Source organism: Halyomorpha halys, unplaced genomic scaffold, assembly GCF_000696795.3.
Source record: "Halyomorpha halys isolate HHAL.00 unplaced genomic scaffold, Hhal_1.1 Scaffold3390.1, whole genome shotgun sequence".
In the NCBI taxonomy this organism is placed as follows: Eukaryota; Metazoa; Arthropoda; class Insecta; order Hemiptera; family Pentatomidae; genus Halyomorpha; species Halyomorpha halys.
The window spans coordinates 20,329-42,110 of record NW_027108388.1 but is presented as its reverse complement, the minus strand read 5'-3'; the positions used below and the strand labels follow the sequence as shown (position 1 = coordinate 42,110).

Sequence of the window (21,782 nt, the reverse complement as noted above, 5' to 3'; positions counted from 1 at the left end):
AATCTTCTGTTAGAGATAGACTCCAAGACTATAAACTTCTTTTGGTATAAAACAATTGTTTTATTATATATAACAAGATGGTCAGTGTTGCGGTCAAAAGTGAAACAAAAATAGTTGTAAACTTATATTATTATAATATAATTTTTTACGGTCAACTATATATACATATATACATTGTTTTATTAATTAATGACAAGTTCAAATTATCTTTAACTATACATACCTATAAAACAAAACTAGTTTTTATAGTCTTTAGTGCACTGAAACACTCTTACAATTATAGATGGCATATAACAGTCTCAGAGGTTATTTTATTATTTAAACCATGTGTTAACCGCACTTAATTGGTATTTAGAGCCTGAAGGTAGCATCTTTACACACACACACACATATATATATATATGTGTGTGTGTATATTTACACCACTCGGGCATAGGAGGTTGATATCCATCCCGTGGCCATGTAGGTTGGGAGTGTCCATCCATAAAACTTGACTCCTATTTTAGTCACTGTGATGATTTCCAACTAATTACATTTACCTCATCTGGGTCACTTATCCTAATTCGGACCAACATATTAACCTTAAAGCGTTGTTCTTAAAGTAAGTGGTGATATTTTACTTGCATAAAAATTGTTTCTGAATTCTTTCTGTTATAAAATGAAAAGTAGGAAAGTTTTAACAAATATAGATAAAATTTCTCTTGAAATAGCTTACAGATCAGCTATATACAAAAAGAGTAATAATAAGTAATAGATGACAAAGGATATGCTTGTTTTATCGAATTCAAGTGAAATTAATTATTATTAAACATTCGATGAGTGTACTCCAAATAGTAAACAAACACAAACGTAATTTAATAAACATTGATTAGGAGAACATTCCGATAAGCGTAATTGTTCTATTGGGAAAGTCAGTTTTTAAAATGAAAAATTAAAAAAAATTGAGAATTTGGACCTACATTTCGAAGAAGCACCGTGGACAATTTTAGGTAATATTAATGTAACAACTCGACGGTCAGTTAGAAGAAGTGTTATCTCTCATCTCAAATGGACATCTTATGAGTAATCTCAAGTGGTGAATTAGTATTATGAAAGAAACATAATTTAATAAGAATCGAGTTGGAAAAGACGCAGATAAGCATAATTGTTTTATTGGGTAAGTTCGTTTTTAAAATGAAAAATACTCAAGTATACTTGAGCATTTGGAACTACGTTTCTAGGAAACACGTAGGCTTTTTACTTTCTAAGTTGTTCTTATGTAACACCAGGGTCAGTAAGAATAACTGAAAAGGTTTTTTTTTTTATTTACTGTGTTACCACTCTATCCTAACGATTCTGATAATTTTAGTCTGAATTTGTAGTATGAAAAAAATATCAAGATAAAATGAAAGAAAATATAAAATCTGAGACAAAAATGTATTACCTAATTTCCTGTCACAGCTAATAAGCCAAAATCTAACTAATATACAATATAAAATTCAATTTTAATTTTCTTAAAGAAAAAAATACAGCGATAAATTTTTAAAAAATGAGAATAAGTGTCGATTTTACAAGAAGAAGGATAATTCAAAGCAAATATAAGAAGAAGTTTGGTATTTAGCAACTTGTTATATATTGATTTCATCTTAAACGAAATTATACCATCAGGAAATTTAGTTCTCGAAGTGGGTAGAAGGTGAGATGAAGCTAAGATACAATCTAAAAGTTTTTGTTGTAGCACGATAGATGGAATGCTGGTTTCTGCTGCTGGTGTGTATTATCTACTTTTGTAATACTATAGTTCTTTTTTAATTGTATTCAAACTTTTTTGTAAGGGGTAGCAAATCGTTTTTCCTATAGCTTATCAAATGTTACACTGTTCTAAATCCAACAATAAAGTTGGTTTAGAGTTTCTTTTCCAACTTTTGTCAGGTTAACATGGCTAGGTTTTTAAAAATATTTTGGGACAATGTCTCTTAAGAATGATAAAAGTATGCAAAAAAAAAAAAGGATTATTGTTTACCAATTATTTTTGTCTACAATAAATTAATAAAATTACTAAACATATATATTGACTATTTACAATAAAAATATATTTAAAAAAAAAAACAGAAAAAGTATAGAGATAAAAACAATAAAGAGTGTACTTAATCAAGAAAAAAAGATTACCTTTGTTATTTGACGAACAATTAAATACATAATCATAATTATATAGCAAAGAAATAGGAAGTAATGTAACTACAGTATTTTATTATATTTTAATTCTGCTATATCTATATAATAGAGTAGAATTGAAAAAAATAATTACTTTGGAATGAACTCCATAAGGAATGATTAAAGTAGATATAAAAAGAGGAATTCTTTGGCCAAATGAAATTTAAAAAAAAAATAAATATATAGATCTATACACATCACAACATACAAAAAAACCAAGAAATATTCTGGTTTTTAGAAGAAAAAATATGAAGAGTGAATGGTTTTTTTTTTAATTATATATTTATTGTTATTTACAACTGTATAAAAATATATACAACAAGTACATTTGTTGTAGGTGACATAGTGACATGATATAAACATGTGGAGAATCTGTCCATTGATAGAACTCCAATAACATTTCTAGAGGGAAAGATCTTGAGGCCATCTTCTTGTTAAACGCCTAGGAGGATTATTAGGTTATGAAGGAGAAGCCAGGTTAGAAACAAGTGGATTTGGGTGGTTGGGAAGTTTATCATGGAAGGAATGGTATCTGGTTCTGGCCAAATCGGCAACATATGAGATTTTCAGGTCCTGATGGATGACTTGATTCGTGACTAAGTTGCATTAAGGATTTTGGATTGTAGGGATTGGATTCGGGAGGAATTTGATGGTTTAGTTGAGCCCCAAACAATGTAAATCTAAAACAGCACGATGAATGGGATACTAGTTCCTGTTGCTAGTGTGTGTTGTCTACTTTTTGTTATATTATAGTTCTTTTTTAATTTTCTTCAAACTTTTCTTCAAACTTCTTATATTATAGTTCTTTTTTAATTTTGAATTCTAAATAGTTTTCAAGCGTTTCGTGGAGGCAATTATTGCTATGCTCACAATTTCGTGTTTTTAATAGAAAATACAAAATAGTGAAAATTTATATAATAAATTGAATTAATTGCTCTTATTCAAATTGCAATTATTTCATTTCCATGTCATTATTCTCTATAGATACCATATTAGTTACTTGCATATATTCCATATAGCGGATGTAAGACTTGGTGATATAAAGAATTGGTGAATGAAATATCACGCATCCAAGTTCTGTCCAAATAATTTCAATTTTTGGAGTAATCGATAAATTGAAAATAAAAAGTATACATACTTTAAAATGGAAAATAATTTATTATTCTGGGACTAAGTCCCTTTAGAACAATTAAAAAGGCAATTTAAATTTTATAATAATATTTATTGGCCATAAAACAGTGTGGCCACACTTAATTATAACTTATATGCAGAGAGAAAAAATAGATTAATAACAAAACTAACTAACTAAATAAAAACAAAACAAAAAGTTAATTACAAAATATCTGTACTATTATAATAATGGATCAGATTGGTGAAGCAAAAGGTTGTTAAATATAAGGGATTTAAACGATGAAGGGTTGATACATGACGTATATTAGACGGAATGGAGTTCCAGAGTTATGGAGCTTGGGCAAAAAACGATTTATCAAACGCAGCAGTGAGGTGAGGTGGAGGGTAGATGTCAGATAAACGGGACCTGGTAGTATGGGATCGGACAGAGAATGTGAATTGCAGGTTTTCTAGGATATAGGAGGGGTGCTGAGTACTAGTTGCTTGGAATAGAAAGGTACCTAGGAAATACTGGCATCGGAAGGATGGATAGAGCCACTTCAGCTCGGCGTAATACTGGGTTATGTGAGTTACATAATACAAAAATCAGTGAAGACTAAATTGACTTTATTCTAACATATTTACAAGAACTACATGTTACTGTTACTAGTCTCTATCTAATAACTTCTTTGCTATCTAGTCTAGGAAATATATATGAACAGTTGAGAAGGGGGGGTAGAAGGAATAGTGATATAGGAGATGGGGTTTGGACCAATCAGATAATTTAGGAAATATCTGGAAGGGGGGGGGGGGAAGGCGTGAATTGAACAGGGTGGCCCGCCTTCCAAGAAATTGGAATGACCCAAGGACTCGTGAGAACTGACTTACATGTGTTAACCATAAAATAGTTAGACTGATGCAAGTCCATTGTGAGATGACAGCTTGTACCTGCCTAAGTGTCAACCCTTGCTTTTTTACATTGGTATAGAATACTAAGGAAAGGTCACTTCCTCTATGGTCAGTGTCTGTCGAAATGTGCCAGATGTCTATAGTTTATACTATATAGTTTATAATGATAGTCTATTTATAATAATAGCTGTTAAATAATATAGCGTTCGTTAATTGTGCTTTTCATTTCATTCATACTTTATAATATTTTTTTTTAAACTTTTTAATTCCTAATCAGGAATAAAGATTTTGTGTTTCCTAGATATGACCACTCTGAAGAGGATTCGAATTTGTTAGATTACGTTCCGCTCGTCGAATAACGAAAGGTCGGTTATCCTTTCGATTATTACTCCCTATATCTGAGGTTTTGGGCAAGGGATGTCACATTGTGTCAGTCTTCAACAATACCATCTTGTTGTTTGCTCCTATCGTTAGCACTCCATTGGTTGAGACGTCAGGATAGAAAAAAGTAGGTTTAGTAGGTTAGCAAGTTTATCATGGAAGGATTCGTATCTGGTTCTGGTCAAATCCCCGAACCTTTAGTTAGCTTCACTAACTTTTTGGGTATTCCTTGTTCAATCAAAATGTTATACAAATTTTGGCGAACAATATAATCGTAAGCCTTTTTGTGAAATATATATAAAGCTAATAAACTATCTTGTTGTATTCCCAATTTTTCCGTTATATTTGACGTAATGAAAAAATTTGGTCAATAATTTTCGTTGTCAAACGATTTTGCCTAAAAGCACATAAGTAATTTCTTAATTTCTTCAGCATATTCTGTAATTCGACTTGGTAAAATTAACGTAAATATTTTTTAACATACGGGATAGAGTGATATTTCTTGATTGTTACTACAATCTATCTTCGGCCCCGCTTTGTTAATTGGAATAAGTAGAGGATCGCTCCATTTCTTGGGGATATTTTAAATTTTCCAGATCTTTTCAAACAAAAGATGTATTTTAGAAACTCCAATTTCACCGCATGCCTCGATTAGTTCTCAATGAATATTAACATTTTATACTGCTTTACAAGACTTTAAATTTATAATAAATAATACATAAATATATTAAAATAAACTATATATATAATATAAAAAACTTATGACCAAAGTATGATATAACTCCTAAGAGACATGCTGATCTGTATTATTAAATTTTCCCAGAGATAATATGATGAAAGCATACATAATACTCCAAAAAAAAAAAAAATAAACAAACATGAACCTAATTTAATAAGCATTGAGTTGAAGAAGATACAGGTAAACGCAATTATTCTATTGGGAAAAGTTCATTTTTAAAATGAAAAATTAAAAATAATCAACTATATTCCAGCTTTCGACCACATTTCGGGGAAACACCGTGGAGAACTTAATTGACCCCTCTCCGGTCAGTTGGATTGACAGTATCGCTTATCTCAAATGGACATCTTATGAATGATTTCGAAATTTTATCTCAAGTGGGCAATTAGTATTATACAATATTTTTAAAACGTAATTCCAGTAATGAACAGAGTAAATCATTACCGAATTAAGTGATAAACCTCCAAAGAGTACACTCAGGATTGTGGGGATCTTTTCAGAATTTCGATTTGAAAAAATTATATAACACCAATTTTTTATAATAATCGTTAATTACAGTTGGAAAGACTTCGTTAAAATGTTTTAGATCATTATAAAATTGCAAATAACTCTGACAAAAGTTTATTTCTAAAGCGCATAATTAATGCACTGATGCAGTGCGCGCATAACATAACTTTCACTTACTGCACAACCTTGTATTGTAATTAATTGAAAAAGAAACAAAACTATAAGTTACCACCTTCAAAATACATGGAATAAAAAAAAATTTTTAGAGTCCGTCCTATTGCATTTATAATAGGACTGACTCGAAATTTTTCTGAAGCTCTCACAGATAAGGAAGCTAAAGTTACGTTAGTGTTTATATTTTTAAAAGCACGTCGCCTTCTTTCTAAATTATAACTTATCTTAGATTTTAATTTTATTTTCTTTAATTTATTTATTATTATTTTTTAAATTTGTATGAATTACGTTCATTTTTTACATTTGACCGGATTACATGCATGTGTGTTTAGTGGACGTCTCTCCGTGTGTATGTGTGCTTGTGTGTTCGTGACATAATTAAACATACCATGGTTGATAACCAAAAGGTTTCACGCCTTTAAACGAAAAAAAAAATATAAAATAAAAATAACTTTTTTAAGCTTGCGGTTTTTACTTATACTTGTTTACTATTATCTTAACTAATATTGTACACTATCATTAAGTAAAAATATAGTTCAATGCCACCATTCCCAAATTTATTTTTAAATTCTTTGTCGAAATATAATATTTTAATGGATTTTCCAAAAAAAAACGCGTTTTCCCTTACAGAAATCCCAATTTCTCTGCAGTAATTAAACGTCAACTTTTCACCATTTTCGGAATCAACGATGAATAACCAAAAAATTTTGGCAGTTCTGAATTACATTTTGGTGAACTATTTCCTCAATTACTGGAATTTCCTTCTGGAAAACTAGGATGAGCACTCCACTCCCACCCTCCGTGGAATCCTCAACTATCTTATTTTTTTAACAGAGTTTAACGATTTTTGTTGTTGTTACGATCTCCTCTTGTGGGATCGTAACATCTAAAATAAAAAGCAACCCAGAAAATGGCATTTTCCAATGTTTCCTTTTATTTTGGTTGATTAAAATACAAGTTTTGAATACAACTTTATACAAGTTTTGCATCCCCTCACGTTCTACATCCACTAGATTAGCAGACTGGAGCTCTCTGCTAGCGTAACCATAATCTTAAAACACATTTCGGTTCTCCTTTTCTATCTTAACTTCTCTATCATTGAGTTTTAGAGCAGGAGTCATTCATAACTACTAAATACTGAATGAATATGCAGTATCGCATATTCACCTAGAGCTACCTTCTGAGAGCTCAAATCAAACCTACCTTGATAGAAGACGTTTCATGTCTTCATTTGTGTCATGGCTTAGAAGGAAAATTCCATTAAACATAGGATAAGATGAAACCATAAGTTATCTTTGAAATATTTAATGATTCTAATCATATTTAATTTAACTTAAACTAACATTACTTTCCTTAACATATAAATTGATAAATAAATTATAAATAAACATATAACATGAATAATGTTGAATTAATTTAACTTTACTTTATATTAAAACTCAAAATATTATTTTTTTTCTCTTGCAGAGTAACTCTAAACAGGAAGAATTAATTTAAAAAGTGTACATACTCAATGCGAAACCGCATGCTATATGTATGTAATATGGAGTTAACATTAGAATGTGTTACAGTACTATACTAAAAATATTTAAAAAAAAAAAGGTAACAGAAACAAAACAATAAAGTGTAAAATACAGTAAGTAATATGATGCAATTACAACATGCGGTTAATTTATACAATAGATAACAAGAATTAAAAGTATATGAATAACAAAAATAAATACAGTGCAGATGTGGGAATTAATTATTGTACTGTAACAAAACATAATTAAATTAATTGCTATTATATAAGAGGTATAATTGGGGTACAGATGATGATCATATTTGAGTTAAAGCTATATTAGAGATGAAGTGTACCAGCTCTTATTTGTATTTTCCGAAGATTTCATACAAAGTGCAGTGAAAAAGTATGTGAAGTTTGTCCATCATAATTACAGAAATCAGAGTTAGTTATATGTGATCTCTTAAAGCAGAGTTTGGACGGTCCATGTTCTGTCAGTATTTGAGTCAATTTGTAATGCACACTTTTTATTTTGAGATGTTATGTTAGGCATATTTTTTGAAGGGGTTGTTCTTTAGTCGAAAGTTGCCAGCATCCTGTCCCAGTCCTCAATGTGGTCAGTTCTTATGGATTTTTCAATCTAGGATAAGGATTAATTTTTCAACTTGATTTTCAGAGAAATGTGGACCCATGTCTGTGTCGTCATAATAAGTTTTATGTTGTAAGCGTACCCTGTGTTCTGTTCAAGTTTGCTTCTGTCAGTATAGATATCGATTGTTAGTAAGCTGGATGGTCTAAGCCTTCAATGTATTGTGTTAATTTGGCTTGCAGTGATGGGTATACAGAGTTGTTTAAGTTCAGTAGTTCAGTAGTTCCTGAAATACATTTTTTTTGAAAGCATCATTTCATTAAAAAGGTACTGAAAAATCAGTAGTTCCTGAATTTATTGTGGGAAATCTATATCTAAGAAACCATAAGACAGATGTTTATTACCATGCAAATTAAAGCTAGTTTAACTTTCAATAAAGTTATTTATAACGTTGATAATGTATTTATCTTCATAAGTGTTGTAGTTTATATGATATTAGCTAAATTAAATCGATTTCTAGTAGTTCAGACTATTTTTCCTTTGCTAAATTCATATACATATGCAATATATCATAACTTCTAAACGTCAATAACTACATTATATGATATCAAATTAAATTTCTTTTTCTTTTTCTACCACCCATATACCTTTCAGCGAGGAGGTGCTTCTAATAATCGGTTCCATGCGAACCTATCCCCGGCAAGGTTCCTCGTTACTTCCAGAGTCTTCCCTCTTCAACTTCCAATTCTTTCCATATGGCTGGCATATGAGGTCTTCTCTCCTCTGGCCTCACCTCTAGTGTTTTGATGGGTCTCAGTGCTGTTTCATCGGCAGACATGCCCATACCACCTCAGGTGCCTCATCTCCAGAGTATCCAGCACTGGGCTTATCAATAGCTCCTTCCTGATCCTGTCATTTCTCCACGTATAGCAAATTAAGCTAACTTTAATTTGAGTTCTAATAGACATCTGTACGTTTAATGGTCTCTGGGATAAAGATTTTCAACACTAAATTACACACCAACACTAGCTACTGATTTTTCAATATATATTTCATGAATTTTTTTTTTTTAATCTTTAACTATTTACCGTAAACCAGGGGGGAAAGGGAAGAGCTCATATTATAGAAAAATTACTCTACTTTTAAATAATGTTCTATTAGGTTTTCTAGTAGTGTTGGTAAATTCAAAGATATAGAGCTCCGAATGAAAAATTCTTTTAACATCTTAAAACAGCCACCATTTTGTATTCTTTCAAGCTGTAGTTGGCAGACTCATCAATAATAAATATATAGTTATACATTGTTTTCATTAAAGTAATTGAAAATAAGGAGCGAAATAAATGTATTTTTTTAACCGAGCTCTCGTTATATAAGAGCTCTCCATTAGTGCCTTTTAATAAACTGAGAAATTGTTCTGGTGAGCAGATCCGCTGTCAAAATATTCAGTTCATTTATATATCGCTACTAAAAAAAATGTATAGTAAATAGATAGATTTAAGTGAAACTTTTGTTCAACCAATAAGTAAAAGTGTAAGTTGAGTTACATAATAAGTAAAACAAAAAGAAAACTTATTATATAAATAAATAAATATAAAATTTAGTTATGTTTAAAATTCCTTGAATTTTAGTGTTTATTTAAAATCTAGACATCTTTAGTGTGCCTTAATGATTCTGTATCCCTCTCCCGAATCTAACCAGTGCCTATGCCCGTCATCTTCGTGTGGAATGGTGTGGATGATTTCATAGCTAGTCCTGGGATAGTTTGCCCCACCATTGCCTCCTCCATTCCCATTGTTCTTGTTCATCATCATCACCATACCCGACGAAACCAGGGACATGACAAGAGCCTTCCCCGCCATCGCTGATATGCCCGCCATGATCAAAGCCAGCATGGTACCAGCACTCAGCAGCCCGCCCAGAAGAATCGCATTGTTCACTCTCTTCCTTCGAGCTGCAAAATGAAACATATATCAAAGCTACTCACTACATCTAGCAAATAAGGCTAATTTTTATCATAGGAAAATGTGAATTGACTGAAATAGTAGAGAAGTAGGAAGGATGTTTAGGACATTGAGTAAGAATTTTTTTAAAATTTATTTATTGATATTTGCAACTGTACATAAATACATCAAGTAAATTTGAGGAAATCATAAAGTTATGGTACAATCATGTAGAGAAATTAGCCATTGGTAGCACTCTAAAAACACTTTTACAATATAAGGTCTCGAGGCCATCTTTTTTTTTAGACACCTCAGAGGATTGTCCGGAATGGTAGAGGATGCAAGGTTAGAAAATAGGGGATTTGAGTGGTTAGCGAGTTTATAACAGAATGAGTGATATCTGGTTCGAGCTAGATCGGTTACAAATGGAACATTAAGGTCTTTGTGGATGATTTTGAGTAAGAATTTAAATCTAAGAAGAAGATTTGAAAAATACCACTAGTTTTGCTATGTATTTCAATACTGATTCAATTATAAGCATGAATATATGTTAAGTTTATCTCGAAAGTGTCAAATATTAGCACCATCTAGAGGTCTCTGTCGATAGCTATAGATGAGATGCTGTTTATATATAAGTCCCATTCTAACCAGGGTGGGGATCTCGTTTTCATTTCATGGGACCACTACGGAAATAAAAGTCGGTCCCCTACGCCGGATCAAAGTTGGCAGTCATTATCGCTCGGAAACGAACGGCCCAGGTGGGCTATTAAATTAAATTAAATCTGTACCACTACAACCCATGGAGGGTCAGGGGTTCAGTACTTTGTAAAGAAGTACTTTTACTAGACCAACGGTTGTGCAAGGAGATGATTTGGTCAGAATCACGCTCGACCGCCAGAATTTTACCCAATTAAGAGGCTGGATGGACCCGATAAGGGCTCCAAACCCCACAAGAGTTTCCAGGTGAGCTATAGTTAACCAAAATAAATTCACTAACTACTGATTTTTCGTAATGAAATGTTTATAAGAATAGGTAGTGATGAAGCTGCGAATATCAAATTCATTTTTTTTAACGTTCTGGAACAGCCACTATTTTTTAATTCCCTCTTACTATGGTTACAGACTCATTAATTTTGACTAATAACTGTATATAGTTTTCATTAAATTACTCAAAAATTGGGGTGAAATAACTGCCTTTTTCCTTCCTAGCTCTTGAACTATTATCCAAGTAATGTATAAAGCTAAAGTGTTCTTTTTTGTTTGAAAATAGTAATTTCAGGAACCACTTAACAGAGTAATCAATTAACGGTGGCAGAGGGGGAAAATTTTAAGCTACTAATTATCTGGAAATAAACATTTTCATCATTTTATTTCAGTTCAAAGCAACGTAACAATATTGTAATAATGAATAAGTACTGCAAAGCTATAATATAATAGCAATTATATCCATAATTCAAATCAATCCTTAAAATAATAATAAAATTAATAAAAGGTTTTCAATTTTTTTGTTTCTCTCATTTGCTTCACATATCCTCCTATGCTCTTATATTCATGGATTCTGTTAAAGAGTTTCTTGTTTAGTCTGCTTTGGTCCATTCTCAGCATGTGCCCGTAGAATCTCAGTCTTCTGATTCTTATTTCGGTTTCCCGGTCATTTATCTCCCTGTAGATATCCGGGTTGGGTCTTAACCTGTAGCCTTTATTGTGTTTAACAAATAACAGTCAAAGACTGCCTGGATAGAGAACAGTACGGAAAAAAATTGAAAGAAATCAATGTTCTTGCGGCAAATAAATAAAAACGGAAGGGTACTGCGTGGTAGGAAGAGAGGAAGCAAAGACACGCAGAAATGATGAGAAGATACTGGGAGAGAAGAAGAGAATAAGTGAGAAGGAAAAAGTATTGATATTCGCGTGGTCTTGAGAGGTCGTTCCGTGAAAAAAAAATTGAAGATTAGATATGTATGTAGTTCATATATACTTACATTCAATAAAACCTTATTATCAACACCCTACTTGCTCAGGCATAAATAATCTAGTTAACAATACCGAAACCCTACCTCATCATCAATTCGGAGTCATAGACTTCATAGCTTCTGCTTTCGAAAAGAAACTATGTGTAACAGGTGCCTTTCTCGACGTACAACAAGCATTCGATAGAGTTTGGCATACAGGACTCCTTTATAAACTGAAAGGAGTTCTTCCCAGCACCTACTATCTAATCTTAAAGTCTTATTTAGAAGAGAGATACTTCCGAATTCGACAGGGCTCATCACTATCCTCATTCCGTTGGGATCTATTTTAGCGCCATTATTATACACTTTGTATACCTCCGATTTACCCTAAACTAAATAAAGTAAAAAAAACAAAACAAAAACAATACCGACTCTTTTAATTTAAAATAAAATCCAAGTAGTATATTAAAATTTGGAAGCGTATTTATTTTTCTAATTGCTTTATCGGGGAATATAATTAACCTACCTTTTCATTATCTCAATCTTAATTGTATTGTTCATACATTAGTAGTTTACGCTATTGAAAAATAATTAACAAAAACAACGTGAGTTTTGAGATTTTTATGTAAATAGATAATTAATCTTTGTTTTTAAAAATGATTTGTCATTTATGAAGTGACCTTTTCTTGCCTTGAGTAATTCGAATTTTTCGCTAATCCGAACCCCTTGTTTCTAATTATTTCGGGTTAGCGAGTTCACTGTGTCAGTAATAACATACAATAATAATAGCATTGGTAAGGCCTAAGCGAACCCGAAGATGCTGATGCTGATACCACCAATCGTTCTCTACATATATCTGAGTGAGGCTTTAAGGTTTATGAAAATAAAGGATTAAGTAAAATATCCGGACCAAAAAAGGATAAATTTACGGGAGAATTTAGAAGACTACACAATGCTCAATTAAGGGAACTGCACCCGATAAATATAATTTAAGTTATAGCATTCCGGGGTATAAGATGGGCTTGTAAGGTTGTAGGGCTTAGTAACGAGCGATTCCCAAAAATGTTAATAAACACTGAACCCCGACATGTGAACGTACGAGGGGAGACCGAAACGTAGGTGGGAGGATTGTGTTAAAACTGATTTGGGTTTGGAGGGTAGTCACTGTAAGGATGTATGCAGAGAACGATTGGTGGTATCGGCATCGAACCTTTAGGTTTGTTAAGCCTTTATTATTATTTATAATCTTAACACTTTGTTGGGACTGGTTAATATTGTTTAAATAAATAAAATGTTATCCATTTTAGTCTCAGAACATTTTTATTCTATTTATCCGAGTTATAAGTCCGACGTTTCGGCCAATTCAGCCATCCTCAGGGACAAGCTTGATACAATTTTAGAACTAAATCATTTTTAGGCTATTCTGCCCAGGTCAATTCGACAAATTACCCTAATTAGACAATTTTCACATCAACATTTTTTATCACACCACTCCTGTGATCCACGATTGTTTTTTAATAGATTTAAATAATAACTATTTTAGATATTAGTTGTTTTTTAAATGATTTAGTTCTAAAATTGTGTTAAGATTGGCCGAAACGTCGGACTAAAATGGATAAAATTTTATTTATTTAAACATTATTATTATATTTATTTTATACATATTACTTATACTGATCACAATACCCTTGGAATATATTCCATATTAGTGAAAATCTATTGCCGTTAAACATATTTATTATGTATTATATCTATTATTGTTTTGATCCTACTCGTCGAAAATGTATGCAATATATGAAACTTAAAAAAAAAATTAATGGATTAATATATATATATATTTTTTTTTTTTTTTTACTGAAAAAGTGGTATATATCAATAAATATGTTTTTTCATTGCTTTGATTTGAACATCCGTTAAACTGAAGAGACTTGTATGTCAAGTCATTTTTTTCTTTTTTTAGGAATTGATCATTTTGGTTTTTCAAGTAATTTTTTAATGTTATTCGATTAATCATGCACAGTTGGTTATGAACCCATCATATATTTGAAACCAGCATGAATAATCAAAATTTAAGGCGGGTTAAACTGCATTACACAGCTATTTTTTCAATAAAAGGAAAACGCTCTGGGCGGACAAAAAAATTCAAATTGCAATTAAACTATTTATTTTGGACCAACGTTTCGCCAGAAGTTTCAGTGCTTCATCACAGCTAAAAAAGATACAAACAAATAAAATAATGTAACAAAGTGAGGTAATAAATAACATGAAGTAAAAGTAAACTAATTATTAATAAAATAGGTATGGATAAAAATGGGTAAAAGTCCTTTCACATATTTTAATTCATTTTTAGTCATACCTTAGTATACTTTTATTTCATGTTTTATTATAAAATATTATATTTATAATTTATTCACATATTTCAAATCATTTTTACCATCTTGATTTACTTTTATTTCATGTCTTCTATTCTCTCACTTTGTTGCATTATTGTAGTTGTTAGCATCATTTTTAGGCTCTGATGAAACTAAAGTGGGGCGAAACGTTGGGCTACTAATGTTTTTACGAATTCTGATACTACAAGTTTTAAAACGAATTCGTAAGGTAGAATGTTTCGATTTGTTTTGACACCGACCCTGATTTTGGTGAATTGAGAGCAAAAAAACCGGAAAATAGAAAAACCCTACCCAACAAAGTTATTGATTTTAGAATTCTACAATTGAGCCTTCATTATTATAAAGGACATTTGAGTATCTTCGGCCAGTGCAGGAAACTCGAACTACGATGGCATATTGTTACAGGAAATTGGATTCTGAAACGATTTTATTTTTTAAATCACATTTTTAAACAAAATACAGTTGTTTGATGTAATTTACGCTTTCAGAACAACTCGGATCAGAAACGTTTTCGATATAAATTGGTCTTAAAGTTTAATTTACTTCCAGAATAATAAAAAAAAGTACCCCATACACTTTTTAATTCCGGAATTTAGTTCGTTGGAGAAAACTTGAGCAGGTTAGTAAACTAACAATACCCTTAAAATCAAGAAAAAATCAGATGAAAATTGCAGAGGTAATAGGGGTATATATATATGTATATATATGATCTTTACTTTAACATCTTAAAGTGTTTTAAATGGAAAAATTCATGTTAAATGGAGAAATATTTCATTTTATTGCCACGTTAAAACAATATAACATATAACATGGTTGAGAGTCTGTTACTAGGTTTGTTAAATGGAGGATGACGTCACGCAACAGACCAGCTGAGCTCGTTAACATTTTATTTGTTGTGTTAGGTTACTTGCTCGTATTTTATGTTAGTATTGTTATGAATGTTTTTATTACTAATAAGACAATGGATGACAATACCAATTATGTAGTGACAGTTGTCAATTAGTTCATCTTGATTCTGTTCCTCATAAGATAGAAGATCAACAAAATACTCTTTCATACAATTTCCACTTTTCACTTAATTAAAGCATGTAATAAATTACTTTAATCAACACTTAGAAGTGAACTATAACATCAAGTTTTGGAAGGAAAGGTCATACAAGTTGCTCAGAAAATCCGCTAAGTGTTCTTATGCATTTACCATGACTTAGGTCTGCTTCAATACTTACTTATATATATATATACTTCTAATATTTAACATGTAAAGCATTTTACATTAAACACATCATTAATATCCCTAATGAGGAGTGAACATATAGGTATACATCGTATGTTTTAATTATTTTCTTTCAGTTTCATCACAGTTTTTGTTTTTCATTTAACATGTTACATTATTCAACATACTATTATATTATAATTTACTTCTGTCATTCAAACACAATGAATGAATTAAGATCAATCTGTACGACAAAAAAAGGTACTTACATCTAACTTCTTCTTCACCTATATCGACCATGGCTCTTCCAATCCTTCCCACGCCATTGGCTACATCTTGTTCAAGGACCTGTATTTGTAGACTGAAGGAGGTGAGGAAGGATTGCAAAGCCTTGATCAAGTATCCATCGAGGGCTTCTGATGAAGACAAATCTTCAGCTTGGAAGCCTCCCGTCACCAGGGACATCCCAGGCCAGAAATCGAGTTTGCGGGGTATTGCTATTGCTGGTACCAAACATGCTGCAAGCGTCTTGAAACACTTCAGGGTGTCGTAGTTTTTGTAACACTGCAAAAGTGAACATAGCGGTATAGTTTTATAACCATAAATAATTTAGTTTTTATATTTTTTTAATTACCTAATAGATTTGAGAAGCTTGAAGTTCTAACAGAAAATTCCGAATTCGGATTTTTTCAGGTTATATAAATATACATAATTCAATCTAGGTTGGCTTTCAAAGAGGAATAAATTCCTGAATTATAGGGTTGTTTGAAAAGTTTTAAATTTTGGATTTATCACGTTTTACCTAAAATTTATACTTAATATTTAAATACTCACAATTTGTTTAGCCATGTACTAAAATTGAGAGGAATAGAACAACAAGGAGCTAACTCCATTTTTGAAAGTTTTTCAGTTAAGCCAGATCCCCTTTTAAAAAAAATCGAGTGCAGTGCGTGCATGTACAATGTAAATCTGATTATTATTTTTTTTAAAATAATTTATTTATTATTATTTACAACTGTATACATTATATACAACAAGTAAATTTGCTGTAGGTGACATAGTGACATGATAAAAACATGTGGAGAATCTACCCACTGATAGAACTCCAATTAGGTAATGAAGGAGAAGCCAGGTTAGAAACAAGTGGATTTGGGTGATTAAGAAGTTTATTATGGAAGGAACGGTATCTGGTTCTGGCCAAATCGGCAAGATATGGAACATTGAGGTCCTGATGTATGACTTGATTTGTGACAAAGTAAGGAGCATTAAGGATTTTACGAAGGATTTTGGACTGTAAGGATTGGATTCTGGAGGAATTTGATGGTTTAGTGGAGCCCTAAAGCTCAACTCCGTATGTCCAGATAGACCTTATAATAGTCATGTAGATCAGTCTTTTGTAATGTATTGGAACTTAATGGTAATTTTCACTTATCACTCTACTTTGAAATTAAATTTATTCTAGGTCGTTTCAGAACAGAAATTCTTCAAAAATTTACGACAGTAATACTCTCTCTCTTTTTTATTGAAGTAAATAGATCAAGTGAATGTAAAAAAACTATTTTACTATTTTATCAAAACACATATGCGTCTTTTCATCCCAAACTCCTTACCCATCCTAACCCATTAGTTCTTGATCTCTCAGCCTTAACAATCCCTGATAACCTTCCGAAATCTGAAAAGAAGATGGCCACGGGAACTTCTAATTTAAATTAATGCCAACGGGTGGTTCCTTCCCAAGATTTTCAAGTGTAAATGAAACACTCCACATATTTACTTATTGTATTTATTACTTTGTACAGTTGTAAATTACATTAAATAAATAAATAAAAAAATATTATATCTGATAAATTTCTGTTATTTGAAATTTATTAATTTAATCTCTTTATTATTATTGATACGAGTATATGTAGCATATGTAAGAAAAGAAGTTTTGTCTCAATTTTAGTGAAATATACTTTTCGCTAAACGGACAAAATGCTGACTGGTTGATATCCCCCACGACGACTCTGTTCAGTGTGTATTCGGCCAACCATCACATTGACACATTTCCTTCCAGAACAAGAGTAGTAGTTTTAATGATATTTGACAAAATAAATTCATGAAATGTTCATCTCTAGCTGTTCGAACAGACTTTTCGGATTTATGAAAAATTGTATCTCAGCATTAGACTAACAGATGTCTGCCAGCACTCAAAATAATGGTAATTTAATTAGTTTTTACAATTTATTAATTATAAATTAGTTTACGATATTTATCTTGGTTTTTATGTACTTTTTATGTTATTCGCATATGACTATTCATATTCATAGAGCACATCAAAGTTTGTCCGAACTACTATAATTCAATTTATTTCAGCAAATATCATGAAACGTTTACTCCTGCGAACATAAGTGTCAAAAACTACTTTATAGCACATTCAACTAGCTTTAATTTGAATGGTAACAGACAATTTTTTCGTCGAATGGTTTTTGAGATATAGATTCTTCAAAATAAATTAACAAACTTATTATTTTTTTTGTGAATTTTTAACGAAATGTTGCTTTTTAAAAAGCTATAGCTCGGGAACTATTAAACATAAATTAGTGCTCATATTTTAGCAAATTTACTCTACTTTAAATGATGTTCTGTTAGGCTTTCTAGTGTTGATGGTAGTTCTATAGATATAGAACTCCGAATGAAATATTAATTTGCTTTAAAGTTTTGAAACATCCACCATTTTTTAATTCCCTGTACCTATACTTGGCAGACTCATCAATTTCGACTATTAATTATAAATAGTTTTCATTTACGTAATCATATAAAAAAAAATTAGATAACTGCCTTTTTTTATATTTTTTTGGGGCTTTTTTCATCCTGCCAGCTTCAGAAGCTCTTTTTCTTTTTTAAAAGTCCAAGGAAGGGTGTACAGTGAAGGCGAATTCACAAATATCCACTCATTATCAGTTGGACGGAGCTTCAAATTTGTTACATTCTGTTTTATTTTACTTGTATTTGTTACTATAACCTAATAGATTACCTAGTAGATAATAATATTTGCTAGATTATGAAAAAATATATATTGGAGAGACATACAAAAATCTAGAAACCAGGATCAAGCAACATATCACAAACTGTAAAAATATCCAAAATATAAATTGCACTGCACTGGCTAACCACAGCATAACGCTAAACCACAATTTTATCTTCAAAAATCCCACAATAATAGACATGTCACAAAGCACTAAAAGCAAAGGTTTCTGGAAGCAATTCATATCACGAAAAATATTAAAGACACGATAAACTATATAACAGACACAAAACATTTAAACACACATTATGCCGATATTATAAATATTTAAGCCATATAAATATAACAAATCAGAGAAAATGTTTGAGAATAAAATTATCCAATCATAAATTTTACCTTAAATTACGTAATATATTAAAATTGGATAAATCAATATGGAGGTAATAAAACAGTATATTGGGCATGTTTATATTGTTCAGAGGGGTAACGTCCAATATAGATCATTGCTTTGTGCTACAGAGATAGATGGATACAGCAGTAGGGAAAGACAATAAATTAAATAGTGTAGTGTAAAACAATTTTGAACTATGACATATAGATGACATAATTTCAATAGGGAAATTAAAGATATGACAAAATGTGGTACATATGTTTACAAGAATTTTAAATATACATATATAGCATAGATAAAAATAACTTAATTTTTGGATTGATTCGACAATTGTCCCGGAACGTTGTACATGAAAAAAAAAAAAGAATAAATTATATTAATTTTGGAATTTTTTCACCTCAACAATTTAAAAAAATCTATATAATCAAACTTCCTAAAAAGGAAATCCAAAATAATAAATTCTATGCTTCATATATTGCCTTATAATATCATTAATAAAAACATTCTGCACCAAAGCTGTTTTGTTTGAATGCTTTTTCTAATTTTCAAAGTCATTAATATGTTGATACATTCTTTCACCCAATAATTACTTGGATTCACCTTAATATAGCTGGATACCACAAAAAACTTAAAACCAGTTATATATCATAAAACATTAATAATATAGTTAGTTTTAGATCAGACACGAGAACTTTATACCATTATTGTGCAGAGGTCTTCTGTAAAATTAATTTATGATAAATATAATTGAATTTCATTAAATAATTTCTTAAAAATGTACTGAAAGATTAATAGATTAGTTAATTTATTTTGAGAACTATGTGATGTATAGGTGTCTTTTAGTACTCAAATTATAGCCAGTTTAATGTACTAAAAAGTAGTTTATTATCTTTACCTTCATAGGAATGGTAGTTTTCATATTTCCTAAAATAAATTGGCTTATAGTGGTTCGTACAATAAATTTGATTTATGAAAAACTTTATTTCAGAAACCATAAAAAGTACAGATATCTGCCAGTACTCAAATTAAAGCTAAATACATTTACTATAAAATATTTTATAACATTGATCTTTGTAGGAGTAGTAGTTTTTATGACATTTGACAAAATATATTCACGAAATGTTAATTTCTGATTCTTCGAATAAAATGTTTGATATTTGAAAAATATATCTCTAGTATATTTATACCATAAGACGTACATATGTCTGCGAACACTCAAAATAAAATAAATTTTAACTTACTATAAAGTTATACTACTATACTTACTTTAAAGTATGACACGTATCCTCGTAGGGGTAGTAATTTGTATGATATTCACATATGAATATAAATTTACCAATTGAAAATTTGTCCGAAGAACTAGAAATCAATTTTTAGAAAATATGAAAACTATTGCTCCCATGAAGATAAAGGTCTTATACTACTTTATGGTCCATTAAACTAGCTTTAATTTAAATTATAATAGACATCAGTATGCCAAATGGTTTTGGGATATAGATTTTTCAAAATAAATTCACCAACTACTGTTACTAAAGTACGTTCTGTGCAACATTTTTATAAGAAGATGCTTTTTAAAAAGCTATATCTCGAGAACTATTGAACGTACATACCTCTATTAGGGCTTACATTTTAGACAATTTACTCTACTTTCAATAATGTTCTCTTAGATTTTCTATAGTTGTTGGTAGTTTTATAGATATAGAGCTCCGAATGAAAAATTAATTATTTTTAACGTTTTGAAACAGTTGCCATTTTTTATTCCTACCTATACTTGGCTGACTCGTCAATTTTTACTAGTAATTATACATAGTTCTCATTAAAGTAATCAAAAATTGGGGTGAAATAACTGCCTTTTTTTTCCTTTTGGGCTCTTGTACTAAATGTAGAACATGGACAGGAATATGTATGATTAATTATATATGTTTAAATTTTATATTTTTTGCTCTTTTAAGAGGTAAGCCTCAGTCGAGACCAACGAGTACATAAAATCGATGTAGAATCTTACTTTTGGGGATTGGTAAAAATATACCATTTCAATATCCTTTTCCGTCAAAAAAATCTGTAGAAATCGGACAGGACCGTTTATCGGGATACTCAATTGGTTGGCAATAAGAAGCCAGGACAATGGCACCGGTCCAGTTCTTCCAGGGCTTCTTCTGCGACGATCCTCCAAGACGTGGATATGATCCGGATGAACGGTTCCATCGGAAACGGTCGTTGTACAGTGAACGATCAATGGATAAAAGTAAAACTGATAGGAGTTCACTTTTTTTTTTTTTATTTACTTTATCGTTGTAAATTAGTTTTAAGGACCTAAGTTAATTTATATCTCACTAAAAAAAAAGTGTCCTGTAGAAAAAGTAGTTGTGTCGTTGTCGTCTTAGCTAATTTATCAGAGTACCAACTAACCGTTTACTTGAACTGCTGGACCATTTTCTATTAGATCAAAGAGGTAGCGGCTAACCAAAATCTTGAGGAGAAAAAAAGAGTTTCTGAACAAAATGTTCCATTGTGTGGTTAAAGGCAGCCATATTGCAAAAAATAAACTTCATTTCTTAAAGATTTACAATCTTGTAAAAATCACACTATTACATATAACTTTATTTTGTTTCTCCCCCTTGAGTTTTTTTTAACAATAATATATACATTTTAGACAAATAATAAACAAATGAAGATAACTGAAGATTATTGATCAATATAAAACAGTTTTTTACATATTTGGCCTTAAATCATATGTAGAATAACTGAAAAGTTCTTATATTTAGACACAGTATATTTACAGC

The 21,782-nt window shown here is 30.7% G+C and overlaps 1 protein-coding gene across 2 annotated transcripts in view; it reads right to left on the bottom strand.

Moving 5' to 3' along the window:
• Nucleotides 1-9,655: 9,655 nt before the first annotated feature.
• The window catches only part of LOC106691822 (uncharacterized), a 24,575-nt gene continuing 12,448 nt past the window's right edge, over nt 9,656-21,782 (bottom strand). The window contains exons 1-3 of one of the 2 annotated variants that reach the window (XM_014437718.3): nt 16,436-16,569; nt 15,871-16,165; nt 9,656-10,054 (exon numbers count right to left, since the gene is read on the bottom strand). In XM_014437718.3, the coding sequence (XP_014293204.1) occupies nt 9,756-10,054; nt 15,871-16,165; nt 16,436-16,450 (609 nt within the window). In that variant the 5' untranslated portion in view covers nt 16,451-16,569 and the 3' untranslated portion in view covers nt 9,656-9,755. Of the gene's footprint in view, nt 10,055-15,870; nt 16,166-16,435; nt 16,570-21,782 lie in introns of those variants that run through there. The other variant, XM_014437717.3, reaches the window with a different exon arrangement.